Below are 24021 nucleotides of genomic sequence, written 5' to 3'. Positions count from 1 at the left end.
CTGTATGGTACTGTACGGTACTGTACTGCATGGTACTGTACTCAACTGTACTGTATGGTACTATACTACTCTATTGTACTCTATGGTACTGTACTATATGGTACTGTACTGTGTGGTACTGTACTGTACTCTACTGCATGGTACTGTACTCTACTGCATGGTACTGCATTCTACTGCATGGTACTGTACTCTACTGTACTGCATTGTAAAAAAGAACAGTTGATTTTCGCCTCAACTCACCACTGTTTCTCCTCTGCCTCAGCCTCTCCAGATTGATGACAACTTCTGTGGTCAGGACTTTAATCAGCCACTGGGTGGGACCAGCACCATAGAAGGAATACCGCTCTTCATCGACAAAGACGACGGCATGACCTCCGTTGCCGCTTACGATTACCGCGGTAATACAGTGGCCTTTGCCGGCACGCGCAATGGCAGGATGAAGAAGGTAAGAACTAATGTATCTTGTTTTTGTTTGTTTCTGCTGAAGGAAAAGGAAATGCTGTTGGTCAGGGTTGTTTCAGTGGGATGTCAGCCATTTTGTATTTATATGCTTTTTGTGGTTTGTGCTGCTGTTGCACATCTCTTACCTGCTGGATTAGGCTGTGTTCTGTTGCACCTCTCTAGCCTGCTGGATTAGGCTGTGTTCTGTTGCACCTCTCTAGCCTGCTGGATTAGGCTGTGTTCTGTTGCACATCTCTAGCCTGCTGGATTAGGCTGTGTTCTGTTGCACATCTCTATCCTACTGGATTAGACTGTGTTCTTTTGTACATTAATAAACCACATCATCTACTGCATTACACTTTGCTTTGTTGGACTTGGCATTTTCACATTTTGTCATGATTATCATTTGAAAGAGGAAGTTGTTCCGTTGTGGTTTATTAATGTCATATGATTTTTCATGACTATGCTTCTGAGAAATGTGAAGTAGCAAGTATGGTTTTTTCATAAAAGCTGACTGTGATATACTGCGTCCGTTCTCATTGCTGTAATCCCCATGCATTTTTTTAATGGCTCCTCATTCTACAGGTGGTGAATTTCAATTGACTGTGGTCATATAGGTTTATGCATCTAGCCTCAAACCCTGAAGTGTCAAATGGATTTATACTTGATATAAAACTAGCGTTTTAAAATGACTTAATGAACAATGTACACTGACCCTTAGGGTGAAAGCTAAATGTTGTCTGGGTGTTAGCTACCAGAATATTTAGTGTAAGACCCAGGGGGATTATTTCTGCTGCTGTAGTTATTTTTTGGTTGGGTGCTTGCAGGGTGCCTGTCTGGTGATTGTGGGGTGATTTTCGAGGGAATTGTGGGGGAATTGTTTGCTGAAGGTTCATGATGGTTTGACAGACCCTAATACTTCAATTGATATCCCGGGCGTATATTTTGTTTCAGTTACTGAGCCTGAAATCTGTTTGCATTTATTTTGCTCAGTAATCCTGAAAAGACCATTTTGACCAGTATTAAAATATCAAATCCATTTCAGCTCGGAGTTGCAAAGACTCCGTTTCCTATCATACATTACTTCACAGTTCAACACACATCGTTGGCCCTGTAGTCTTTCTGCCTCACTTTCAATGTTTGTTCTGGGCACAAAATCTGACTTTTTGGATATTCTATTCATGACTAAGAAAAGACTACACTGAACAACTTAAAAATGAAGAATCATATTTGTTTCAGCCACCATATGATATATTTTATTCCATGAGGAAGTGAAATGTTTTCAACCACGTGCTTTTACTGACTTTTTGGGTGTTTTAGGTCTAACTATACTCATGAGGACCAAATGTTCCAATGAGTAAAAAAAGAAAAAATCTGACCTATGGGCGACCTTTTGCCGGACCCCATGAGGCAAAAGTTAATTTCCGTCTCAAGGTTTAGGTTTAGGGTCAAACTTACAATTCATTTTATAGTTAGAATTGGGGTTTCTTTAAGGTCCAGGCGTTGTTGGTTAAGTTTAGGGTTAAGGTTAGGCATTACATCTAGGTAAATTGTAGGCATAAATGTTACTTTATTGAGGTTAAGGTTAAGATTAGGGCAAGGGAGCATGCAATTTCAATTTTCTGGTCCCCATGAGGATAGCTAAACAAACTTGTCTGTTTGTGTGTGACAGCACAATAAAGTTTTGACTAAGAATCAGCACTGTGCATTTTGTCATTGTGACACATTCACTTATTTTTGGCAGTTGTTTTTTTATTGTGTGTGTGTGTGTGTCAAAATAAAACAAAAACCTTGTTGCTGTGTCCTCTAGTGGTCTGTATCCTCCTCCTTCAGTGGTTTGTATCCTCCTCTTCGGTGGTCTGTATCCTCCTCCTTCAGTGGTCTGTGTACTCCTCCTTCTGTGGTCTGTGTACTCCTCCTTCAGTGGTCTGTGTACTCCTCCTTCAGTGGTCTGTGTACTCCTCCTTTAGTGGTCTGCGTACTCCTCCTTTAGTGGTCTGCGTCCTCCTCTTCAGTGGTCTGTATACTCCTCTTCAGTGGTCTGTATCCTCCTCTTCAGTGCTCTGCCCGTAGGCCCCTTTTCTCACAACACATTTTATTCTGATGTGAAAAACCTCTTTGGGGCCATTAAGAAATCCAGCTGATATTTCAGAGACATCACCAAACGCCACACGTTTCTCTCTACTACTAATTCTCTGTGTGTCTTAGTGTTTACCCTCTGGTTCTTTCTGCCTACACCAGACCTGCTGTCTGGACCTCTGACTGCTTGGCTTTGAAAATCCAAATGACATTTCCTCCTGAGGTGTTGGCCTGCTGCTCCCTCTATAACCTCTCTGATTATTATTGGACTCTGCTGGTCACCTTTGAACTTTAAACCTCCTGAATAACCGTCTGGCCTTAATGGCCATGCTTTCATCTAATCTCCATCCGGCACAGCCAGGAGACGAAACGCCAGGGTGTGTGTGTGTGTGTGTGTGTGTGTTTGTCTGCACTAGACTTCACTATAAACGTTATTGTGGCAGTGTGCAGCTTCAGAGAGACTGGCAGGCTGAGGGAGAGACTGGCAGGCTGAGGGAGAGACTGACAGGCTGAGGGAGAGACTGGCAGGCTGAGGGAGAGACTGGCAGGCTGAGGGAGAGACTGACAGGCTGAGGGAGAGACTGGCAGGCTGAGGGAGAGACTGGCAGGCTGAGGGAGAGACTGGCAGGCTGAGGGAGAGACTGGCAGGCTGAGGGAGAGACTGGCAGGCTGAGGGAGAGACTGGCAGGCTGAGGGAGAGACTGGCAGGCTGAGGGAGATACAGTCACAGACACTCTGACAAACTGACTGAGAGAGAGACAGACAGACTGACTGACGGAGAGAGAGACAGACAGACTGACTGACGGAGAGAGAGACAGACAGACTGACTGACGGAGAGAGAGACAGACACACTGACTGACGGAGAGAGAGACAGACAGACTGACTGACGGAGAGAGACACAGACAGACTGACTGACGGAGAGAGACACAGACAGACTGACTGACGGAGAGAGACACAGACTGACTGACGGAGAGAGACACAGACTGACTGACTGAGTCTCCCCCTTCTACCCCAGTACAAATACAGCCCCTGCCTTCCCACCCCCAACAAATGCTGGTATAAACCGAGTAGTTGTTGGAGTTTGTATAGACCATTTGTTTTTTTTCAGTGCCCTCTCCTGCATGACATCTCAGACATAAAGGAGATGTGTCTGGGATGATCCTATATCATTTGAATAGTGTAATCTGTGTAGGATCACAAACCGTATAAGACAGTATCTGGAGTTGAGGAGCAGATACTGATTTATTCCAGGCTATCCAGCCCGTCTGCTTAACTGATCATTTTGGAGGTGACTGTGTTGATGTACATTCAATGCTCAGGTTTTCTACATCACTGTTTCTGCATATTGGTTATTGATTTGGACACCTATAAACTCTGTTTTGACACAACTATCCATCAATATTTTGTAAACAAGAAGCAATACTTTGTAAACAGAATAATTTCTGACTTCAGTTTTAGGAATATAAATTGAACATTAACATACATTCCCTATTGTGTCGTAGTTAATCTCTGTCAGTGCCTCCATCCTGTTGTTAGCATAGCGTTAGCATTCTCCACCTGTTTCACCAGAGGGGATATAACTCCCATCTGCTTCGTGGCTACTATGCCAGGAGAGGCCCGCCGTGCCATTTTGTGCCCATTATGCCAACGCCAGCCATGCCAGACCCAGGTTGTCCTTCACATTGTACAACAGATAACTTGGGAAAAGTCTTTGATGTTTTTGTGTCAATAGCCGTCATCTTTGTTTACACCCAACTGTGATGGCTTGGCTCATAAAAACATGTTAGAATTAGACATATATGCCCATTTTAAAAATGGCAGAATATGCACTCAACGTCTATAAAACAGGTCTATTGTATTATTCTTTAAGACACTGTATAATGGGCCTGTGAGTCACTAATACATGCTATAATGATTGCTAGATGTAGGTCCTGCAAGCATTATAAACATGAGTAGGTGGGCCAAAACCAATATCTGTTTGTCCTGACATAATGGCTGGGTCAGAATACACACAGATCTGTCCTGATATAATGGGTGGGCCAGAGCACACACAGATCTGTCCTGACATAATCGATGGGCCAGAACCAATATCTATCTGTACTGACATAATGGGTAGGCCAGAAGCAACATTCATCTGTCCTGACATAATGGGTGGGCCAGAACCAACATCTATATGTCTTGACATAATGAGTGGGCCAGAATCTACATCTGTGTATTCTGACATAATGGGTGGGCCAGAACCAACATCTATATGTCCTGACGTCATGGGTGGGCCAGAACCAACATCTATATGTCCTGACGTCATGGGTGGGCCAGAACCAACATCTATCTGTCCTGACATAATGGGTTGGCCAGAACCAACATCTATCTGTCCTGACATAATGGGTTGGCCAAAACCAACATCTATCTGTCCTGACATAATGGATGGGCCAGAACCAACGTCTATCTGTCCTGACATTTTTGGACGATGACCAGGCCGATCCAAAAAATCAGTCCCAGTTCCACAGAACTGTTGGAACTTTTGCGTTCGCATCCATTTGATGTTACAGTCCAGCACTCATTTTATACTGTTGCTTTAATTGTTAATTGCATTATAATGCTAGTCAACTGGGTCAGTACATTTCTTTTGGTATACAGTTTATACTTTTTTTGTGATGTAATTTTTTTTTTAATAGCAGTTGGCTAATGTGCTATTGAGTAAATACATGTGCAGTGTAGAATTAAGTAATTAAGCAGCCACTCTTATTCCAAGCGACTTAAAGTAGTGTTTGCATATTATTATTTTTTATTACCAGCTGAGCAACGTGGGACTGCTTATGAATCCAATGTAAACCTTTTGAAAGTGCCTGTCCTTACTGTGAGGTCAGCTGGTGTGTGAGTAAAGTCATTCATTCCCTCTCCCTACGTCACCCCGGGAGAAAGACCGAGCCGCAGACCAAGGAGATCCAGAATACGACTGTTGCTGAAAAGACCGATGTATAGCCAGTTCTGTTGTTGTATTTACAGAGAGGAGAGTCGCAGCATTCTCTATATTTATTTTTGAACTGCTAGTATGTAGTTCAAGGCAACCCTTCACATTGGGACTAGGCTGTAGTACATGGTTTTGGTGTGAAGACCAAATGTCTACATCAACTAGTGCTTGAAGGTTGTTGTAGGGCATCGCATTTTCTGATAGCCATGTGAGCTAATTTATTAGTCTATCTAGCGACATGATCATGTTAGCAATCTGCTGGCAAAGTGTTTGGAGTTCCCACTTCATCAGGTGAATAATGAAGACCGGACCAGTATGCACAAAGAATGCAATCTGATAAATGTTGGATCCTATTTTCGATTGTGTGCACACCATTGTATTAATAATGCATTCCCAGGATGTGTTAGATGGAATAGCTTCCATTTGTATTCATAGGAACCATCTCTGTTGTCTTACTTGGCACTGGGAGAAATGGTCCACTGGCTACTGTAGATAGTCTACAAAAAGAATGCCACAAAACGACACCTCACATTTGTCTTGGCTAGCCTACTGTAGACATCAATATTTCTTCTTTTTAAATGCAGTTTGTATTAAAGGGGCAACGTCCTAGCTTGAGAGGCAAGCCTGGTCCTTCCGACAGAGACAGGTCAGAGACCAGGCCGGTTCCTTCCGTCTGAGACATTTGAATGTTCAGGTGTGCTGCAGAGGTTATCGATGTGAAATAATGTGTGTATATTTGTGTGTATGTACAGCTCCGGGAATAAATTAAGAGACCACGGCACCTTTTTCTTTCCTTTCCAAAAAAAGTCGAAAAGGAAAGTTTTGAGTGAGTAACAGAAGCGTCCAGTAGTCTCATAATTTGAACCCTTCTGTTACTCACTCAAAACCTTCCTTTACAACTTTTTTGGAAAGGAAAGAAAAAGGTGCCGTGGTCTCTTAATTTTTCCGGAGCTCTATGTGTGTGTGGGTGAGACTTTTCTTCTTGGTTATTGGTATTCCAGAAGGACCGATGTAGCCATGAGCTGTGTGTGTGTGTGTGTGTGTCAGAGGCTAATTGACTGATCATTGTTATTCCACAGGCGAATAATGGTGTGTGTGTGTGTCTGTGTGTGTTAGGCAGGCCGAGAATTGGCAGACTGGCATCCCCCCCACCCCCCCACCCCCCCACAGGCACAGTAATGATGTGACAGACCCCACCTGGCGACGCCCCCCCTTCTCACCCAGATGGGACCTCACCCTCCAGTGGTAGCAGTGGGGGTGAGGGGAAGGATTATGGAGGCCAGGGTGTGTGTGTGTGTGGCAGGGTCTGCTCTGGCTCCCGTGTGTTTGCCAGAGTGGCCAGCAGCCGTCTCTCAGTATGCTTCCTCCACCCGGGGGAGTAGGTCTGGGCAGTCCACACACAGCCCCTCTCCACCCCTCATCTTACTGCCATCTCTCCTTGGTTCCCCTGCTGGTTTTTCCTCCCTCCTTTTGTCTCCTGTGTGTTTGTCTCTGTTTCAGCTCTGTCTGTTTACACGGAGCCTGGTCCAGCACATTGTTTAGGGAGTGACTGAGTTAACTGTCGTCTTCTCTCTCGCTCTCTCTCTTTTTCCCTCTATCTTTCTCCTTCCCCTCCCTCTCTTTCTCTCTTTCTCTCTCCTTCCCCTCCCTCTCTCTCTCTCTCCCTCTCTCCTTCCTCTTTGTTTGTCTGTGTGTGTGTGTCTGTGTCTGTGCGCACGTGAGTCCGTCCGTCTCTGTGCACGCGTGCGTCCGTCCGTCTCTGTGCGTGCGTGGGTCTCTGTGTGCGTCCGTGTGTTCCCATCGGCAGTGTGAGCTGAGGTCTGGGCTGTAGCACAAATGATTTAATTTTCAGCACCAGATGAGGGAGGGAGAGAAGAGACAGACGCACAAAAAGCCTCCTTCAAGAGTTAAACTGACCAAAGCATCCTGTGTTCAGTCTGATTGGCTAATTTTCAGGGCAGTTGAGTCTGGTTGGCTGATGTACAGGGCAGTTGAGTCTGGTTGGCTGATGTACAGGGCAGTTGAGTCTGGTTGGCTGATGTACAGGGCAGTTGAGTCTGGTTGGCTGATGTACAGGGCAGTTGAGTCAGGTTGGCTGATGTACAGGGCAGTTGGGTCTGGTTGGCTGATGTACAGGGCAGTTGAGTCTGGTTGGCTGATGTACAGGGCAGTTGGGTCTGGTTGGCTGATGATCTGTGGAACAGCAGCAGTGAAGATCCAATATAAAGAACATCCCTTACAGACGACTGCAATTCACACACACAATTCTATGAATTTTAAACGCACGTACAAAACGGGAAAAGTTAGCCTGCGGAGACGTGAATTAACATTAGCTACTTTAAAATGAACAAACACAAATATATCCTGTCCACATTGCAGTCATGACACACGGAGCTATATATGGGTCTGTGCATTCACCTCAGGGAAAATGAACCCTGCCGATACATTGTCCCTCGCTGACAGTATTTGGCTGTCCTAGCCTCCCCTCCATATAGCCTGGCTACAAAGCCAACCTGCTATGCCTGTGTCATATGTTTCACACTGCTAATGCTCGGAGCCGTCACATCTGTACTCCAGGAACCCTGTGTGTGTGTGTGTGTGTGTGTGTCTCCATGTTGCTGAAGCATGGGGCTTTTAATTAGCTCAAATCAATGCTGCCCAAGTATGCTATGCGGCCTGCCATCTGTTTTCAAGCCAGCCTGTCTACCTTTTCTGGAGGTACTGTAACAAAACACACTATGTAGAGCGGTGTTCCCTGTGTGCTCAGAAGGAAGCTGAAACTTATTCTATGGATTGTTTCTCTCTCTCTCACAAGTGTGCACACACACAGACACACACACACACACACACACATGCCTTAAGCATTATTTGTTTGATTCAGACAAACCTCTCTGGATTGCTTTGTATCTGCATGTATTCTCAAATATATATGTCTCTGTGTCTGTGTCTGTCTGTGTCTGTCTGTGTCTGTCTGTGTCTGTCTGTGTCTGTCTGTGTCTGTCTGTGTCTGTCTGTGTCTGTCTGTGTCTGTCTGTGTCTGTCTGTGTCTGTCTGTGTCTGTGTCTTTCTGTGTGTGTGTGTGTGTGTGTGTGTCTGTCTCTTTCTGTGTGTGTCTGTCTCTTTCTGTGTGTGTCTGTCTCTTTCTGTGTGTGTCTGTCTCTTTCTGTGTGTGTCTGTCTCTTTCTGTGTGTGTCTGTCTCTTTCTGTGTGTGTCTGTCTCTTTCTGTGTGTGTCTGTCTCTTTCTGTGTGTGTCTGTCTCTTTCTGTGTGTGTCTGTCTCTTTCTGTGTGTGTCTGTCTCTTTCTGTGTGTGTCTGTCTCTTTCTGTGTGTGTCTGTCTCTTTCTGTGTGTCTGTCTGTCTCTTTCTGTGTGTGTCTGTCTGTCTCTTTCTGTGTGTGTCTGTCTGTCTCTTTCTGTGTGTGTCTGTCTGCCTCTTTTTGTGTGTGTCTGCCTCTTTTTGTGTGTGTCTGTCTCTTTTTGTGTGTGTCTGTCTCTTTCTGTGTGTGTCTGTCTGTCTCTTTCTGTGTGTGTCTGTCTGTCTCTTTCTGTGTGTGTCTGTCTGTCTCTTTCTGTGTGTGTCTGTCTGTCTCTTTCTGTGTGTGTCTGTCTGTCTCTTTCTGTGTGTGTCTGTGTGTCTCTTTCTGTGTGTGTCTGTGTGTGTCTCTCTGTCTGTGTGTGTCTGTGTGTGCGTGTGTGCGTGTGTGCGTGTGTGCGTGTGTGCGTGTGTGCGTGTGCGCGTGTGTGTGTAGGGCAGAGATGGCTCTAGCTGAGCAGCCCCAGAAATAGCCTGATCTTAGAGGAGTGGAGGGTTATTCTCTTCCCCGTCCCCTGACTCTGGGATGCCTCCTCCATCCCACCCTACTTTCCTGTCATCTGGCCATTCTCTTTCTTTTCCTCCTCTCTCTTTCTCTTTCTCTTCCTGTCATCTGGCCATTTTCTTTCTTTCTCTCTCTTTCTCTTTCTCTTCCTGTCATCTGGCCATTTTCTTTCTTTCTCTCTCTTTCTCTTTCTCTTCCTGTCATCTGGCCATTCTCTTTCTTTCTCTCCTCTCTTTCTCTTCCTGTCGATCTCATACATTATCTCGGTCTTTCCTTCGTCCCTGCCACCCCCCTCCCTTTCTTTCTCTCCATAGTTTCTCATTGCGTCTCTCTCCCTCTCCCCGTCTCTCTGTCTCCCCCGTCTCTCTCTCACCCTCTCCTTTGATCAGAGATGTCTCTGTGCGCCAGATAACAGGCAGAATGAGAGTGAGTGGGAACAGCAGTGCGATGCAGCCCTCCGTTCTCATCATTTAGTTCCATTAAGGAGAAGGCTTTCTGACACATAGCTAGGCATGAATGCCCACGCACACACACACACACACACACACATTCACATTGTGCACACATGCAGACATATACACACAACCCACAGAGAGAGACATATGCATGAACATAAAAGAGGTTTATAAACAGAGGAGTGAACACACACACACACCCACGCGCAGGAGACTTGGCTAGGCCCATTGGAGTGTCATTAATGAGGCCTCGTCTAACTGGCTTTAACAGTTCGAGACATTGAAAGACCATTAAACCGTGTGTCTCCCACACGGTACCTTCCAGACCATTCTCTGGAGGCTTGCATGGGTCTGTACAGAACGCTGTGTAGTTGCAAGTCCTGGCACCCTTGTTTAGCATAGCTTCTAGAGCGGTGTGTGACAAAAGTAAAGCTTCTCCTTTCAGAGAGAAGCACTGCAAGGGTTATTTTTTTAAACTGAAGAGAGAGAGAGATGTCGAGACTGAGAGGAGATGGAGAGAGAGATTGCGGCATGGGTAAATAATGGATGGTTTAGTGAAAAAAAACATTTTTGTTAAAAAGAGGTTAAAAGATTGTGACACTAGATTGGGGCCCAGTTGTTTGCCAGAAATAACCCAGAACAGAGGAGGTCATTGGAGCTGGAAATGTGTGGAATTGTAAAAGGTCAAAGATTTAGTTTGTTACATGTTTATCTGATGGGCTTGGAGTTGCATTGGTGAGCCATATTTTTCTTTTGCATTCATTTTATTGGTGGTTTTATTTTGTAGGTACTGTAGTAGAATTACTGACCTGCTGTACATAGGGAGGTACCACACACACTTAAGTAATTAGCTTTTCCCACCGCAGCTCAGAGTATATTCTGTGACTAAGAATAGCCCTGAAATCAGATGACTTTGCCTACATTGCTTGTAGCGTGACTTAAGCTCTTAAGACTAGCAACTTGACATTGTAACTTTACAAACACACACACCTGCTAGATAAGCTTGTTTGATCCGTCTCTTTGTGCTTGTATGTTGTAGTTAAGATCTGCTGCTGATTACAGGCCTACAATACACATTTAGCACACACTTTAACACTGCCAAACTGTCACACTAGATTTTGCACACCTTAACACTACACACATACTGTGCTTTAACATTTTCCCAATCCCTGTTACACTGCAGACACACTAACATCCCCTCAATCCCTGTTACACTGCAGACACACTCTAACATCCCCTCAATCCCTGTTACACTGCAGACTCGCCGTAACGTCCCCTCAATCCCTGTTACACTGCAAACTCACTGTAACGTCCCCTCAATCCCTGTTACACTGCAGACTCACCTTAACGTCCCCTCAATCCCTGTTACACTACAGACATACTAACATCCCCTCAATCCCTGTTACACTGCAGACTCGCCGTAACATCCCCTCAATCCCTGTTACACTGCAGACTCACTGTAACGTCCCCTCAATCCCTGTTACACTACAGACATACTAACATCCCCTCAATCCCTATTACACTGCAGACACACTAACATCCCCTCAATCCCTGTTACACTGCAGACTCGCCGTAACATCCCCTCAATCCCTGTTACACTGCAAACTCACTGTAACGTCCCCTCAATCCCTGTTACACTGCAGATTCGCCATAACATCCCCTCAATCCCTGTTACACTGCAGTCTCGCCGTAACGTCCCCTCAATCCCTGTTACACTGCAGACTCACCGTAACATCCCCTCAATCCCTGTTACACTGCAGATTTGCCGTAACGTCCCCTCAATCCCTGTTACACTGCAGAATTGCCGTAACGTCCCCTCAATCCCTGTTACACTGCAAACTCACTGTAACGTCCCCTCAATCCCTGTTACACTGCAGACTCACCGTAACGTCCCCTCAATCTCTGTTACACTGCAGACTCACCGTAACGTCCCCTCAATCCCTGTTACACTGCAGACACACTGTTACATCCCCTCAATCCCTGTTACACTGCAGACTCACCTTAACGTCCCCTCAATCCCTGTTACACTACAGACATACTAACATCCCCTCAATCCCTGTTACACTGCAGACTCGCCGTAACATCCCCTCAATCCCTGTTACACTGCAGACTCACTGTAACGTCCCCTCAATCCCTGTTACACTACAGACATACTAACATCCCCTCAATCCCTATTACACTGCAGACACACTAACATCCCCTCAATCCCTGTTACACTGCAGACTCGCCGTAACATCCCCTCAATCCCTGTTACACTGCAAACTCACTGTAACGTCCCCTCAATCCCTGTTACACTGCAGACTCGCCATAACATCCCCTCAATCCCTGTTACACTGCAGTCTCGCCGAAACGTCCCCTCAATCCCTGTTACACTGCAGACTCACCGTAACATCCCCTCAATCCCTGTTACACTGCAGATTTGCCGTAACGTCCCCTCAATCCCTGTTACACTGCAGAATTGCCGTAACGTCCCCTCAATCCCTGTTACACTGCAAACTCACTGTAACGTCCCCTCAATCCCTGTTACACTGCAGACTCACCGTAACGTCCCCTCAATCTCTGTTACACTGCAGACTCACCGTAACGTCCCCTCAATTCCTGTTACACTGCAGACACACTGTTACATCCCCTCAATCCCTGTTACACTGCAGGCAAACCGTAACGTCCTCTCAATCCCTTTTAAACTATGGACTCATGCCCTGCCTTTGCATTCCATTCCTGTCTCACTGCCAGCACACAGTGACACGCTTTTAGTCCCTGTTACATCTGTCAAAACAGCTTCCAAAAGTCTCGCCAAGTCATGCCTCTAGGTTTGAAACCTCCATGCGAAGATTTTCCATCTTTAAGAAGCTAACAGACTATCCTTATCCTCCATTAACTGGAACAAGAGACCCTATAATCCTCCACTGATCAAATGATCACACTGAATGAATCTGAAGGCCAGACCATAGCCACTCAACGTGTGCTAATCTGAAGTGTGAAAACAGAAGACAGTTTGTGTCATCAGACAGTTAATATATGTGCTTGTCTTGTTCTTTATCATCTTCCTGGGTGAATTGAATGAATTAAGCTTATCGGATTACCTATCGCAGGGTTAATAGATTTTTAATATGTTCTTTTTTAATTAGTTCCTCTTTAGCAAGATGTAAGGTGATTAGCGTACACAAAGCAACCTAGCTAATGTTATTAGCCAAATTTGAAAGGCTGAGTTGGAATGAGTCAGGAGTTTATCATATCTGTCTCTGTCTCTATCTCTCTGTATCTATATCTCTCTGTATCTATATCTCTCTGTATCTATATCTCTCTGTATCTATATCTCTCTGTCTCTGTATCTCTCTGTCTCTGTATCTCTCTGTCTCTGTATCTCTCTGTCTCTGTATCTCTCTGTCTCTGTATCTCTCTGTCTCTATCTGTGTGTGTGTGTGTGTGTGTGTGTGTGTGTGTGTGTGTGTGTGTGTGTGTGTGTGTGTGTGTGTGTGTGTATGCACACTTTGTCCGTATTACTTGTTTCTATGGGTTGTGAGGGTGTGTGTTTTATTTCTAAGTCCTTGTTTGTTAGTGTGTGTGCGTGTCTCATGGTTGTCACATGCTATTGGGGTATCACCAGGCTACATCGTTCACATGGGACCATTTGTCCTGTCACATGGTTCTGGACCACACACACACACACACACATACACACTGTCTCACAAAGAGACGCACACAAACATAGTCGCGTGCAAGCGCTCAGACACAGACACATGCTTCCTGGAGAGCGGATGTGTTGGCTGGGAGCATTAGCAGTGGTCAGCTGCACTGTGGCCAGTGGTGTTTGCATTAGCTTTAGCTGCCTTAGCTGCAGGATATGAGTATTAATGTTAGCGTCATAATTAGTGGTGCAGATGGAGGCCTTTGGCCCCGTAATTAGATCAGCTGATCACGGAGGCCAGCCCCTGCCCCCAGTAACACAGGCCTTGATGATGACTCCCTTCCCCTGGTTCCCTCTGTATTTCGAATGGTACTCGGCACCCCGTCTTGTCGCTCTGACTGAAGGGGCCTTTTAGTTGTCTAGCGCCTCTCATTTTAGAAGGTTTGCGAGGGGAGAAACTGCTGAAGGTGACCGGGGCTTGTCTGGGCTTTACTGTGGAACCAACCTTGTATTGTGAACACTGGATGGATGTACTGTAGAATGAAGGCTGGTTGGGAGCTGTCTGTCCCCTTCTCTTGCTCTCCTTGTCCATCTGCTTTTCTCTCTTCTCCTTCCTTTTTCTTCCTTCTCTCTCCTCGGTGGTAATAGTCATGAGCGGACTGACTGGCTGATTGGTCCTTTTCCCTATAGGGTGGTTTTTGTTTCTCTCAGAATCTCTTCAGTTTATTTCTGTCACACTCATTGTTCGCTCACTCACTCTCTCTTTCTCACTCGATCTCAAATTCTCTTTCTGTCCAATTGCAGTGGATTTTTCTTTCTGTTGTTAATTAAGTTGTTTCCCCTTCTCTCAACCAGAATATTAGGGTTGTAGGCCATAAGTGTATGGACACACAGACACACACACACACACACACACACACACACACACGCAAGCAATATACCCAGAACCCATCCTCACGTCTTCTTAGAGTCTCAGTTACACTGGTTCTGTCTTGTCCCTCTGCAGCGGACACTGGTTCCGTCTTGTCCCTCTGCAGCGGACACTGGTTCCGTCTTGTCCCTCTGCAGCGGACACTGGTTCTGTCTTGTCCCTCTGCAGCGGACACTGGTTCTGTCTTGTCCCTCTGCAGCGGACACTGGTTCTGTCTTGTCCCTCTGCAGCGGACACTGGTTGTTTGGTCTGTGGAAGATCAGATCACAGTGAAAAATGACTGTCAAACTCCCATTTTGAGGGGAACACATATTTTTTTGGCACTTAAATATGGTGTTAATATCATATAGTGTTGTGTTCCCTAGTTGAGACTCCATGGTTGTATCTTTCATCTTGGCAGTTAGAGACCCCAGGTGATGGGGATTGTGACCTTACAAGACCCAGATGATGATGAGGTTTATGACCTCACAAGACCCAGATGATGAGGATTATGACCTCACAAGACCCAGATGATGATGAGCATTGTGACCTCACAAGACCCAGGTGATGATGAGGACTATGACCTCACAAGACCCAGATGATGAGGATTATGACCTCACTAGACCCAGATGATGATGAGCATTGTGACCTCACAAGACCCAGATGATGATGAGCATTGTGACCTCACAAGACCCAGGTGATGATGAGGATTGTGACCTCACAAGACCCAGGTGATGGTGAGGATTGTGACCTCACAAGACCCAGGTGATGGTGAGGATTGTGCCCTCACAAGACCCAGGTGATGATGAGGATTGTGCCCTCACAAGACCCAGGTGATGATGAGGATTGTGCCCTCACAAGACCCAGGTGATGATGAGCATTGTGACCTCACAAGACCCAGGTGATGATGAGGATTGTGACCTCACAAGACCCAGGTGATGGTGAGGATTGTGCCCTCACAAGACCCAGGTGATGGTGAGGATTGTGCCCTCACAAGACCCAGGTGACGATGAGGATTGACCTCACAAGACCCAGGTGATGATGAGGATTATGACTGCAAGACTCAAATGGAAATCTCAGTAATAGGAAATTAGTCATCTTCACTTTTCTTTACACAAAACATGTTTTGCATTTGGCTACCCTAGAAAGAAAATTCCTCCTTCAGGTCTTTGTGGCTGACCTTGGTTACATGTCTAAGGGAAGGTCACACTGCCTTATTAGTCAATGCTGTCTGCCTGAATCCTCTGTAGGAAGGAAGCCATTCGTCGTCTGTCAGGACAAAGCAAGGCCAGGAATCCTGTCTCCTCCAGCAGGAAGTACACACAGATGTTTTTCCTAAACAATATTTACAGAGGAGTGGATAACAGTGTTTCAGGGAAAAGGAATCGTGTTACTGATAATCTCTACAATAAGTCTGCCGTTGTACTGTTTTGTATTTAAAGCCATTTGGAATTGAATGACTATAGAGGAGGAAGGAGGAAAACAAATCACATGAGTTTGATTTGTTTTCCTTCTCCCTCCTCTGATTACCAGTCCATGCTGTCGTAACTGATTTCTTTGGGCAAATATGTAGCTTTTCAGTTGTTTCAAGTGTTTGCGAGTTGTTAAAATAATTAAAATGTACACAGTCAGTGAATGGTTTTGCATTCATTCTTGCCCTTTATCTGCAGCAGATTAATGAGTTCTTCCACCAATTTGAGAATAAAATCATCCAATGTTTATGCAGATTTTTTTTGGGTAGAACAAGCTATGTATGCTTGTGTACATTGAAGTCAGTGATATGTTTACTATAGTTTAATGAGGCGATACTTTTGATTTGGCTAAAATGTGACTTGAACATAAGGGCATTTTGTTTACTAAAATGGCTCACTGTTTTTGTCTTTTTAACAATAACTAGAATAAATCATTATTAAAATGATAAATTGAGACTAAAATGTGTGTGTGTAACGGTGTATGTGTAACGGTGTGTGTGTAACGGTGTGTGTGTAACGGTGTGTGTGTGTGTGTGTGTAATTGTATGTGTGTGTAATTGTGTGTGTAAATAAGTCAGAATGCAGCGGCAGCAGTCTTGCTCATTTGGTAAATCCCCAGTCTTGCATTTGTGTGTATTTGTCTAAATGTGTTTGTGTGTGTGTTTGATAGTTTAGTGTAGTGTGTATTCCTCTAGGGTCTTGTATGGAGCTGCAGTCAGCTTCCTCTCTGCTCTAAAGTGCTGATTACAATGACAAGCAATTTAGTCCCCACCTTAGAGACCACTTGGGCCTCCTCACTGCCCTCGATGTCTCAAAGGACACACACACACACTCACACACACTAAGTTAGCCCAAAGCTAATAAATCTTTCTGAAAGTCAGAACAATGCATCTGTGTGACTTCTCACAAACGTGGTATTTATACCTAAAAGTGTAGCCACGGTTCCCAGAATGCAGCATACTATTTTGAAATAACTGGTATTCCAGGCCTCCCATATTTCCTGGGGTCCCTCCATCGGACAGTCTGGCATCCATCTGTCTCTTAATCCCCGGTGACAAAACCCCAGGGTCCTTTAGAATACACCTGACCGTCGTCCTCGGGGCTCATTTTAGCGAAACATGTCGAGTTGTTTTCCAGTGGTAAAGATGGTTTCTGACTGGCCAAGTTTGGTTCGTATCTCCCATTTTGGTCCCGTTGCATTTCGTGAACCCTACCCAGGGTGAGGATTCAAGACGAGGATCCGCAAGGAGGATCTAAACCACTGGAAAACAGTTATATCACAGGAGACTATTGAGATGTTGCCCAGGGGTCTATATTTGTCTTTGTAACCCTATGAGGGGAGGATATCACAGTAGACTATTGAGACGTTGCCCAGGGGTCTATATTTGTCTTTGTAACCCTATGAGGGGAAGATATCACAGTAGACTATTGAGACGTTGCCCAGGGGTCTATATTTGTCTTTGTAACCCTATGAGGGGAAGATATCACAGTAGACTATTGAGACGTTGCCCAGGGGTCTATATTTCTTTGTAACCCTATGAGGGGAGGATATCACAGTAGACTATTGAGACGTTTCCCAGGGGTCTATATTTATCTTTCTGAACCTATGAGGGGAGGATATCACAGTAGACTATTGAGACGTTTCCCAGGGGTCTATATTTATCTTTCTGAACCTAAGGGTAATATGGCATGTAACCAAAGCTCAGAAACACCCTCTAGGATGAGACCCCGTCTACCCTTAAAGGTTTAGAAGCATGTACTTTAGACGTAATGAGCTTTCAATTGTACTCCAGATTAAAATGTCTGCTTGCTAATTGTTAGTGACCTCAAGGGCCATGGTTAGATCACAGATGGGTATGTGTTTGGCCTGTATGTCTGAAAGGGCATCTTAACACCGTTGAGGCATCTCCCTTTCTAAACACCGTTGAGGCAACACCCTTTCTAAACACAGTTGAGGCGACACCCTTTCTAAACACCGTTGAGGCAACACCCTTTCTAAACACCGTTGAGGCGACTCCCTTTCTAAACACCGTTGAGGCGACACCCTTTCTAAACACCGTTGAGGCAACACCCTTTCTAAACACAGTTGAGGCGACACCCTTTCTAAACACTGTTGAGGCCAACTCCCTTTCTAAACACTGTTGAGGCGACTCCCTTTCTAAACACCGTTGAGGCAACTCCCTTTCTAAACACCGTTGAGGCAACTCCCTTTCTAAACACCGTTGAGGCAACTCCTCCTTTCTAAACACCGTTGAGGCAACTCCTCCTTTCTAAACACCGTTGAGGCGACTCCCTTTCTAAACACCGTTGAGGCGACTCCCTTTCTAAACACCGTTGAGGCAACACCCTTTCTAAACACCGTTGAGGCAACTCCTCCTTTCTAAACACCGATGAGGCGACTCCCTTTCTAAACACCGTTGAGGCAACTCCTCCTTTCTAAACACCGTTGAGGCGACTCCCTTTTAAACACCGTTGAGGCAACTCCCTTTCTAAACACCGTTGAGGCAACTCCCTTTTAAACACCGTTGAGGCAACTCCTCCTTTCGAAACACCGTTGAGGCGACTCCCTTTTAAACACCGTTGAGGCAACTCCTCCTTTCTAAACACCGTTGAGGCAACTCCTCCTTTCTAAACACCGTTGAGGCAACTCCTCCTTTCTAAACACCGTTGAGGCGACTCCTCTGTCCTACCTGTTTAGAGTAATCCCTGTTAATACATTACTAATCATCATTTTGTCAGCGTATCAGTGGTTAAATCTTTTCCTTTACGCCTGTTTCTGTCCTGTACCCCTCTGAGCTGGGTTTATGTCAAGACGTAGCCACATTCTGTTTCTTAGGCCTCTTTCTCTTTCTGTCCTCCACACTGTCACTCCCCACTTTCTTTATCCCTCCTTCCTTCTCTCTCTCTCCCCCCATCTTTCTGTCCCTCCAGCTCCCTCTCTTTCTCATGCGTCGTCTCTGTCTCTTTGCCTTCTGTCTTCGGGTCAGGCTGTGAAATCTGTGAGGCCTGGTCTTGCCTGGTGGGTTGGGGGGGTGTTGAGTCTGTGCGTTCATGTAGCGTTGATATATTTTCACCTGTTTGAATCATCAGCTTGTCTGTGTGTGTTGGTCTGGTCGTCTCCGGGCCGGGCCTCAATCCCTGTACAGGGTTTTGTTGGTCCAACACCGCTCCACAACATGGCCCGTCCTAGAACCATTGGCCCCCATGTATCAGCACCTTTCACGGGCCTCTCCGACAAGGTGTTCTCCCAGCTCTCCTCTTCCTTCACATCCCCTCTCCCTTCCTCTCTTCCATTCCACCCTTCTCCTCTGAGAGAAACGGAGAACGCTCGAAGCCATGCACATTTGATAAAACGTTCCCGGAAAGTGGCTCTCCCACAGGGGGGAGAACTCACTCTCTGCCTGCTTCCCAAATGGCGCCCTGTGTACTTCTCTGAGCCCTTCTTCAGACCGGGGCCCGCAGTGTGTTCCCTTACGCCTCTGGTCAGAAATAGTGCGCTACGCTGGGAATAGGGGGGCTGTCTGGGCCCCCTCCTCAGGGATGGTTCAAGGTCTCGGCGTTGAGTGTTGACAGTTAATGGGGGGGCTGTTGGTGCTCTGTCCATGATGGAGTCTGTGGGATCTGGAGTGGTTCTCCAGGAAGGCCTGAAAGCCTAACCAGCCACCCCGGCAGATATGACACCACTGGGCAGGTGTGAGCCATGGCTTCACTTATGATATTCATGTAGCTTTTTGGGACGTGGTTTGGGACCACTTCATACCTCTTTTGGCTGAGCGAGCACGGATCACAAACATGATCTGCCAAACAGACCAACTGTGAGGGCCGACTTAGACCCTCCCCTCCACTCTCCTCCTGGCTTCTCTCTAGTCCTCTCCTCCTCCTGGTCCTAGATCTCTTATCTGCCCTGTGTCCCTCTGTCCCTGCACTTGTGATTTTGAACTAAATGTCAGCGGAACACACTGTCCGCATAAGTCAGGTGGATGTTCTTATCTACGTCCGTTTCCCTGCAAACTAACAACAAGCGGAAATGCCCGAATATGTCTCAGCTTTATTACGTTACAGGGAAATTATAGCTGCAGAGATATTTTTTCGCCCCCTTTTCCCAGGAGAGTAACTACAATGTCCCTTTTTTAAACACGTGCAATCCAGGCCATCTGTAATCATCTCTCTACTGTGAGGTAATAAGTATAATTTATTTAGATTGGAGAGCCTTTTAATATAGCGCTGTGAGTCATGATACTGGTGGTTAATAGGGGTGTGTTTGTATTTGGGGGTTGTGAGGGGGGCGTCTGGTTAGTTAATAGGAACCTGTGGTAACTTGTAAGGCTGTATCAGCTATCTAGAAGAACTGTGAGGAAATCTCCCTCTAATGTAGGATCCACACTGACTTAATCTAGAACCTAAAACAGCCACTGTGGCCAAACTATTTGAATAATCAAAGCTTTTTGAAGGAAGTGGAAATGATTGCATCAGGTTGACAAACTGATCAGAGGTCTCTGTTAAAGAACTAAGGGGTGTGTGTGTGTGTGTGTGTGTGTGTGTGGGGATCTATACAGCTGCTAAAACTTAATCAATGGCTGTAATTCTCTCTGTTGTACAACACCAGTTTAGCTTTGTGACTTTAATTGACACCAAGCAGTCCCAATCAATCTCCTGCTGTGTGTGTATATGTGCCCTTTGATGTCCTTGATTCAGAGTGTAATAACTGGCATGCATTTCCCCCCATCTGTCTCTCTCTCTGTCTGTCTCTGTCTCGCTCTCAGTCTGTCTCTCTCTCTGTCTCCATCTCTCTCCCTTTCATCTTACTCTTTCCTCATCTCTCATTTTCCCCTCTATCTCTCCCCCCCATCTGTCTCTCTCATCTCTCCCCTATGTCTCTCCATCTTTCTCTCTCCATCCAACCACTTCCCCCCCATTTCTCCCCCCGCCCACTCCCCCCCCCCCACACTTTCCCCCCATTTCCCCCCCATTGTTTTAAATGCTAAATGAGGGGTGTGGTATTTAACTATGTAATTACACGCGTCTGTGCCCAACCCATACCGTGTCCGTTCAGTGACTGGATCGAGCGGGCTCTACGTGGGACTTATGGAGGTGGTCTCGCTGAGATTCCCCTGCGGGTGCCGAGGCCTTGTTGGTATTGTTACTTTTGCCTCATTTGGCTTTGTGAACTTGCTTTCACTGTTATGCCTGCAAGCCCACGTGTGTGTGTGTGTGTGTGAGAAAACTTGGATCAGTGTGTGTCTATTCACACAGGTGTCAGTGGCGTGGCCTTTCTGTCATTGCTGATGTCCCTCTTCTTTAGCGAGAGATCGTTTAACATCACATTGGTGTCTTGAACCTCTTTCTCTCCCTCTAAAATCATTTTATTTTCACTGTTAATAGGGCCTCAGCTTTCAAGCGGTTGTGTATATATCCCCCCCCAAATCAGATGTGACTTGTCTTTGGGGCCAGTGGCGGTGCAGGATAACTGTGCTGTACTGTTCGATTGGACCTCTGTCCCTATGTTGCATCGTTGCCATGATCACTAACATTCTATTTTTGCAAATTCTATTAAGAATAGCCAGCGGTGCTAACTTTAGCATGCTAAAATTTGTTGTAATTCTTCAGAGGCTGTCTTGAGCTTTCAAGCCCTTGTAATGCACTCTAGTCCAAAGCAACATCATCTCCCACGGAGGAAGCATTGAGGAGAGTTCTCAGTTGGCCGTTAGCCCCAAAAGACATGTTCCGAACGTGTTGTGGCATGTCGTTACGGCACAAGGCCAGAGGGGTGTTGTTTTGCCTCTAAACCACACCCCTTATTTCAAGGAACAATTAAATGCTTTGTCTGGATACAACACTTTCACTAGGTGGCTTTCAAATATAAATCTGTTGCCAAAAGAATTTCAGCAGTAAAATGACCTGTGTTATATAGTCTTATATACCTCCGCTTTCAACCAGTCAGCATTCAGAGTTCCGACCACCCAGTTCATAATATTTTCTGCAAACTTTTTCTATACACTATTTGGAAGTGTTATATTTAATATCATGAATTTTTAATTTGACCATGTTTAAATAAATAGGGATTTTGTCTTTTCTTTATCCTGAAACTAATACTAGCCACCTTGTCCTCAGGACAAACTGTTATCTGAGCCAATCTTGTTTGTGCGTGGGTGTATTGCCATGGCTACCGACTAAACCTACCTGAGGTGAACGGAGCATCTGTCTTCCACCTGGTAACCCCAGCTGCTGTCCAACCTCTGCATACCTGTACTGCCCTGTCTGTGTGCGTCTCTGTGTGTCTCTCCCTCTGTGTGTTTGTGTGTGAGCGCCTCCGCTGTCCAAATAATCTTCAAAGGGAGCCGTGTCTGGTCCAAGTCTGGAATCCTGTTTGTCTGTGGCAATGGCCTTAATCTGAACCAGTAGGTCTACACCCAGGGCGCTAGTCCACTCAGCTCAAAGACAACACTGCCTCTGTCTGGCCGGTCTGCGCGCTCTGGCCGGTCTGCGCGCTCTGGCCGGTCTGCGCGCTCTGGCCGGTCTGCGCGCTCTGGCCGGTCTGCGCGCTCTGGCCGGTCTGCGCGCTCTGGCCGGTCTGGTCTGTTTTGTCTGTCTGTCCGTCCGTCTCCTCTCTTGGCCTCTAGAGATAATGCTGGCTTAAAAAAGGGACCCTGTCCACCTACGCATGTTAAAGATTATGTAAATGATTACAGAAGAGTGGACTCTGGTTATGTGGGTTTGGGTTCCTAATGCTTACTCTGTCATTGCCCTGTCAGCGTTTATTGAAACATGTTGAATTATGCAAATCATCAGTGATTAGTAATCCAACTGTTAGTCCCACACATCTGATAAAGGTCAGCAGGTTAGCCACACTGCTGAAACACATCCGAACACACAAATAATCCAAATCTTCTTACCTTCATTCAACACAAATTCTGCCTCCTGTCGGTGTTGCTAATTCAAACGCACGTAGTTCTATGTGGAACCTGCAGACGTGTGTTAGTGATCTACATTCTGTTCTAGGTCATTGTGTATATAGAAGTTAACTAGGTGTGTATGTATGTATGTATGTATGTGTGTGTGTGTGTGTGTGTGTGTGTGTGTGTCTGTCTGTCAGTAGTGGTTCCAGGTACTGTAGGATTGAGAGTGGTCTTCTGGGGCTTGTTCTGCCAGTCAATGTCTTCCACAGGCCCAAATGACCTCACAACGTTAAAGCTTCACTAGCGGGACGAAGGGAGTAATGATTGACTTTCTCAGTTATATCATTTTCCCCCCTGCAGAAAGTGACAACTGATGTCTTATTTTCTACTTTTCCCTACGACATTCGTCATGTTCCCTCCCTCGCCACTCTTTCTCAGTGGAGACTCACTAGTTTTCATGTTTATTCACTCATTTTTGAGCACTCTGCCGTCTCCCTTTTCTCTTCTCCCTCTTCTTTCCCCTCTAATCGCCCTCTCCATTCGTCTCTACTACAAATTCAGCCTGTAAGCAGCCACCAATTCTCAGTGTTTTTTTCTTTGGATTTTTTCTTGCCTGGCTGCCTGGCTCATGTTTGTTTCCCACTTCTCTTTTCCTCACTTTCCTATTTTTCCCCAATCTTGTTCCCTCCCTTCCTGTTCTCTCCCCCCTCTCCCCCTTTATTTTCCCCTCACTTCCTTTCCCTCCTCTTCGTCTGTCTCCCTATGTTTTTCAGCCTCCCACAGCCTCTCCTTGGGTTTCCCCCACTCCTGTTTTTTCTGCCCCGTCCATGTCCCCTGGCACAGCCCTCAGCCATGTCAACTTTATTCTGAAGGCAGCCGACCGAGGGCCTCCCACTAGGCTGTTAGAACAATCCTGGGGGGGGGGGGGGGGGGGCCGTGGCAATTGTAGTGTGTTTCTTGTCAGCAATAAGGTAGGATTTACCGGCACTAGGCCCAAACCCAAGCCAGGGACTTTCCTCCAGCTGCTGTCCCAGATCTGGGAAGTGGGGGAGGGATCACGTGGGGAAGTCTGCATGGATGGATGGGCTAAAGAGCATAATGTGGCCTTTTTCACTCTTGGAGAGGCCTGGTAATCAGGAGAAGCCACCCGTTCTGTGCAAGAAACACATACATATTATATCTGTCCTTGTGAGGGCCAACTAAATCTCAGCTGAACCACAAGGCTGAACTTGTAACCCCTAAGCATTGAATACCCACTTTTATCTGAGGACTGGGCAAAATTGTTGTCATTTCTCCAAATGTTTCATGTTCTATTACAGCTATGGGGACTTGAGGAAGTACACACACACAC

The 24021-nt window shown here is 46.0% G+C and overlaps 1 protein-coding gene across 2 annotated transcripts in view; it reads left to right on the top strand.

The window, feature by feature from the left end:
* The window catches only part of LOC105016750 (plexin-A1), a 193126-nt gene that overhangs the window by 55406 nt on the left and 113699 nt on the right, over positions 1 to 24021 (top strand). For both annotated transcript variants that reach the window (XM_010880781.5, XM_010880780.5), the window contains exon 3: positions 263 to 445. In XM_010880781.5, the coding sequence (XP_010879083.2) occupies positions 263 to 445 (183 nt within the window). The remainder of the gene's footprint in view (positions 1 to 262; positions 446 to 24021) is intronic.

Source organism: Esox lucius, chromosome 17, assembly GCF_011004845.1.
Source record: "Esox lucius isolate fEsoLuc1 chromosome 17, fEsoLuc1.pri, whole genome shotgun sequence".
NCBI classification, from domain to species: Eukaryota; Metazoa; Chordata; class Actinopteri; order Esociformes; family Esocidae; genus Esox; species Esox lucius.
The sequence above is the reverse complement of the archived record's forward strand: the minus strand, read 5'-3'. Positions and strand labels throughout refer to the sequence as shown.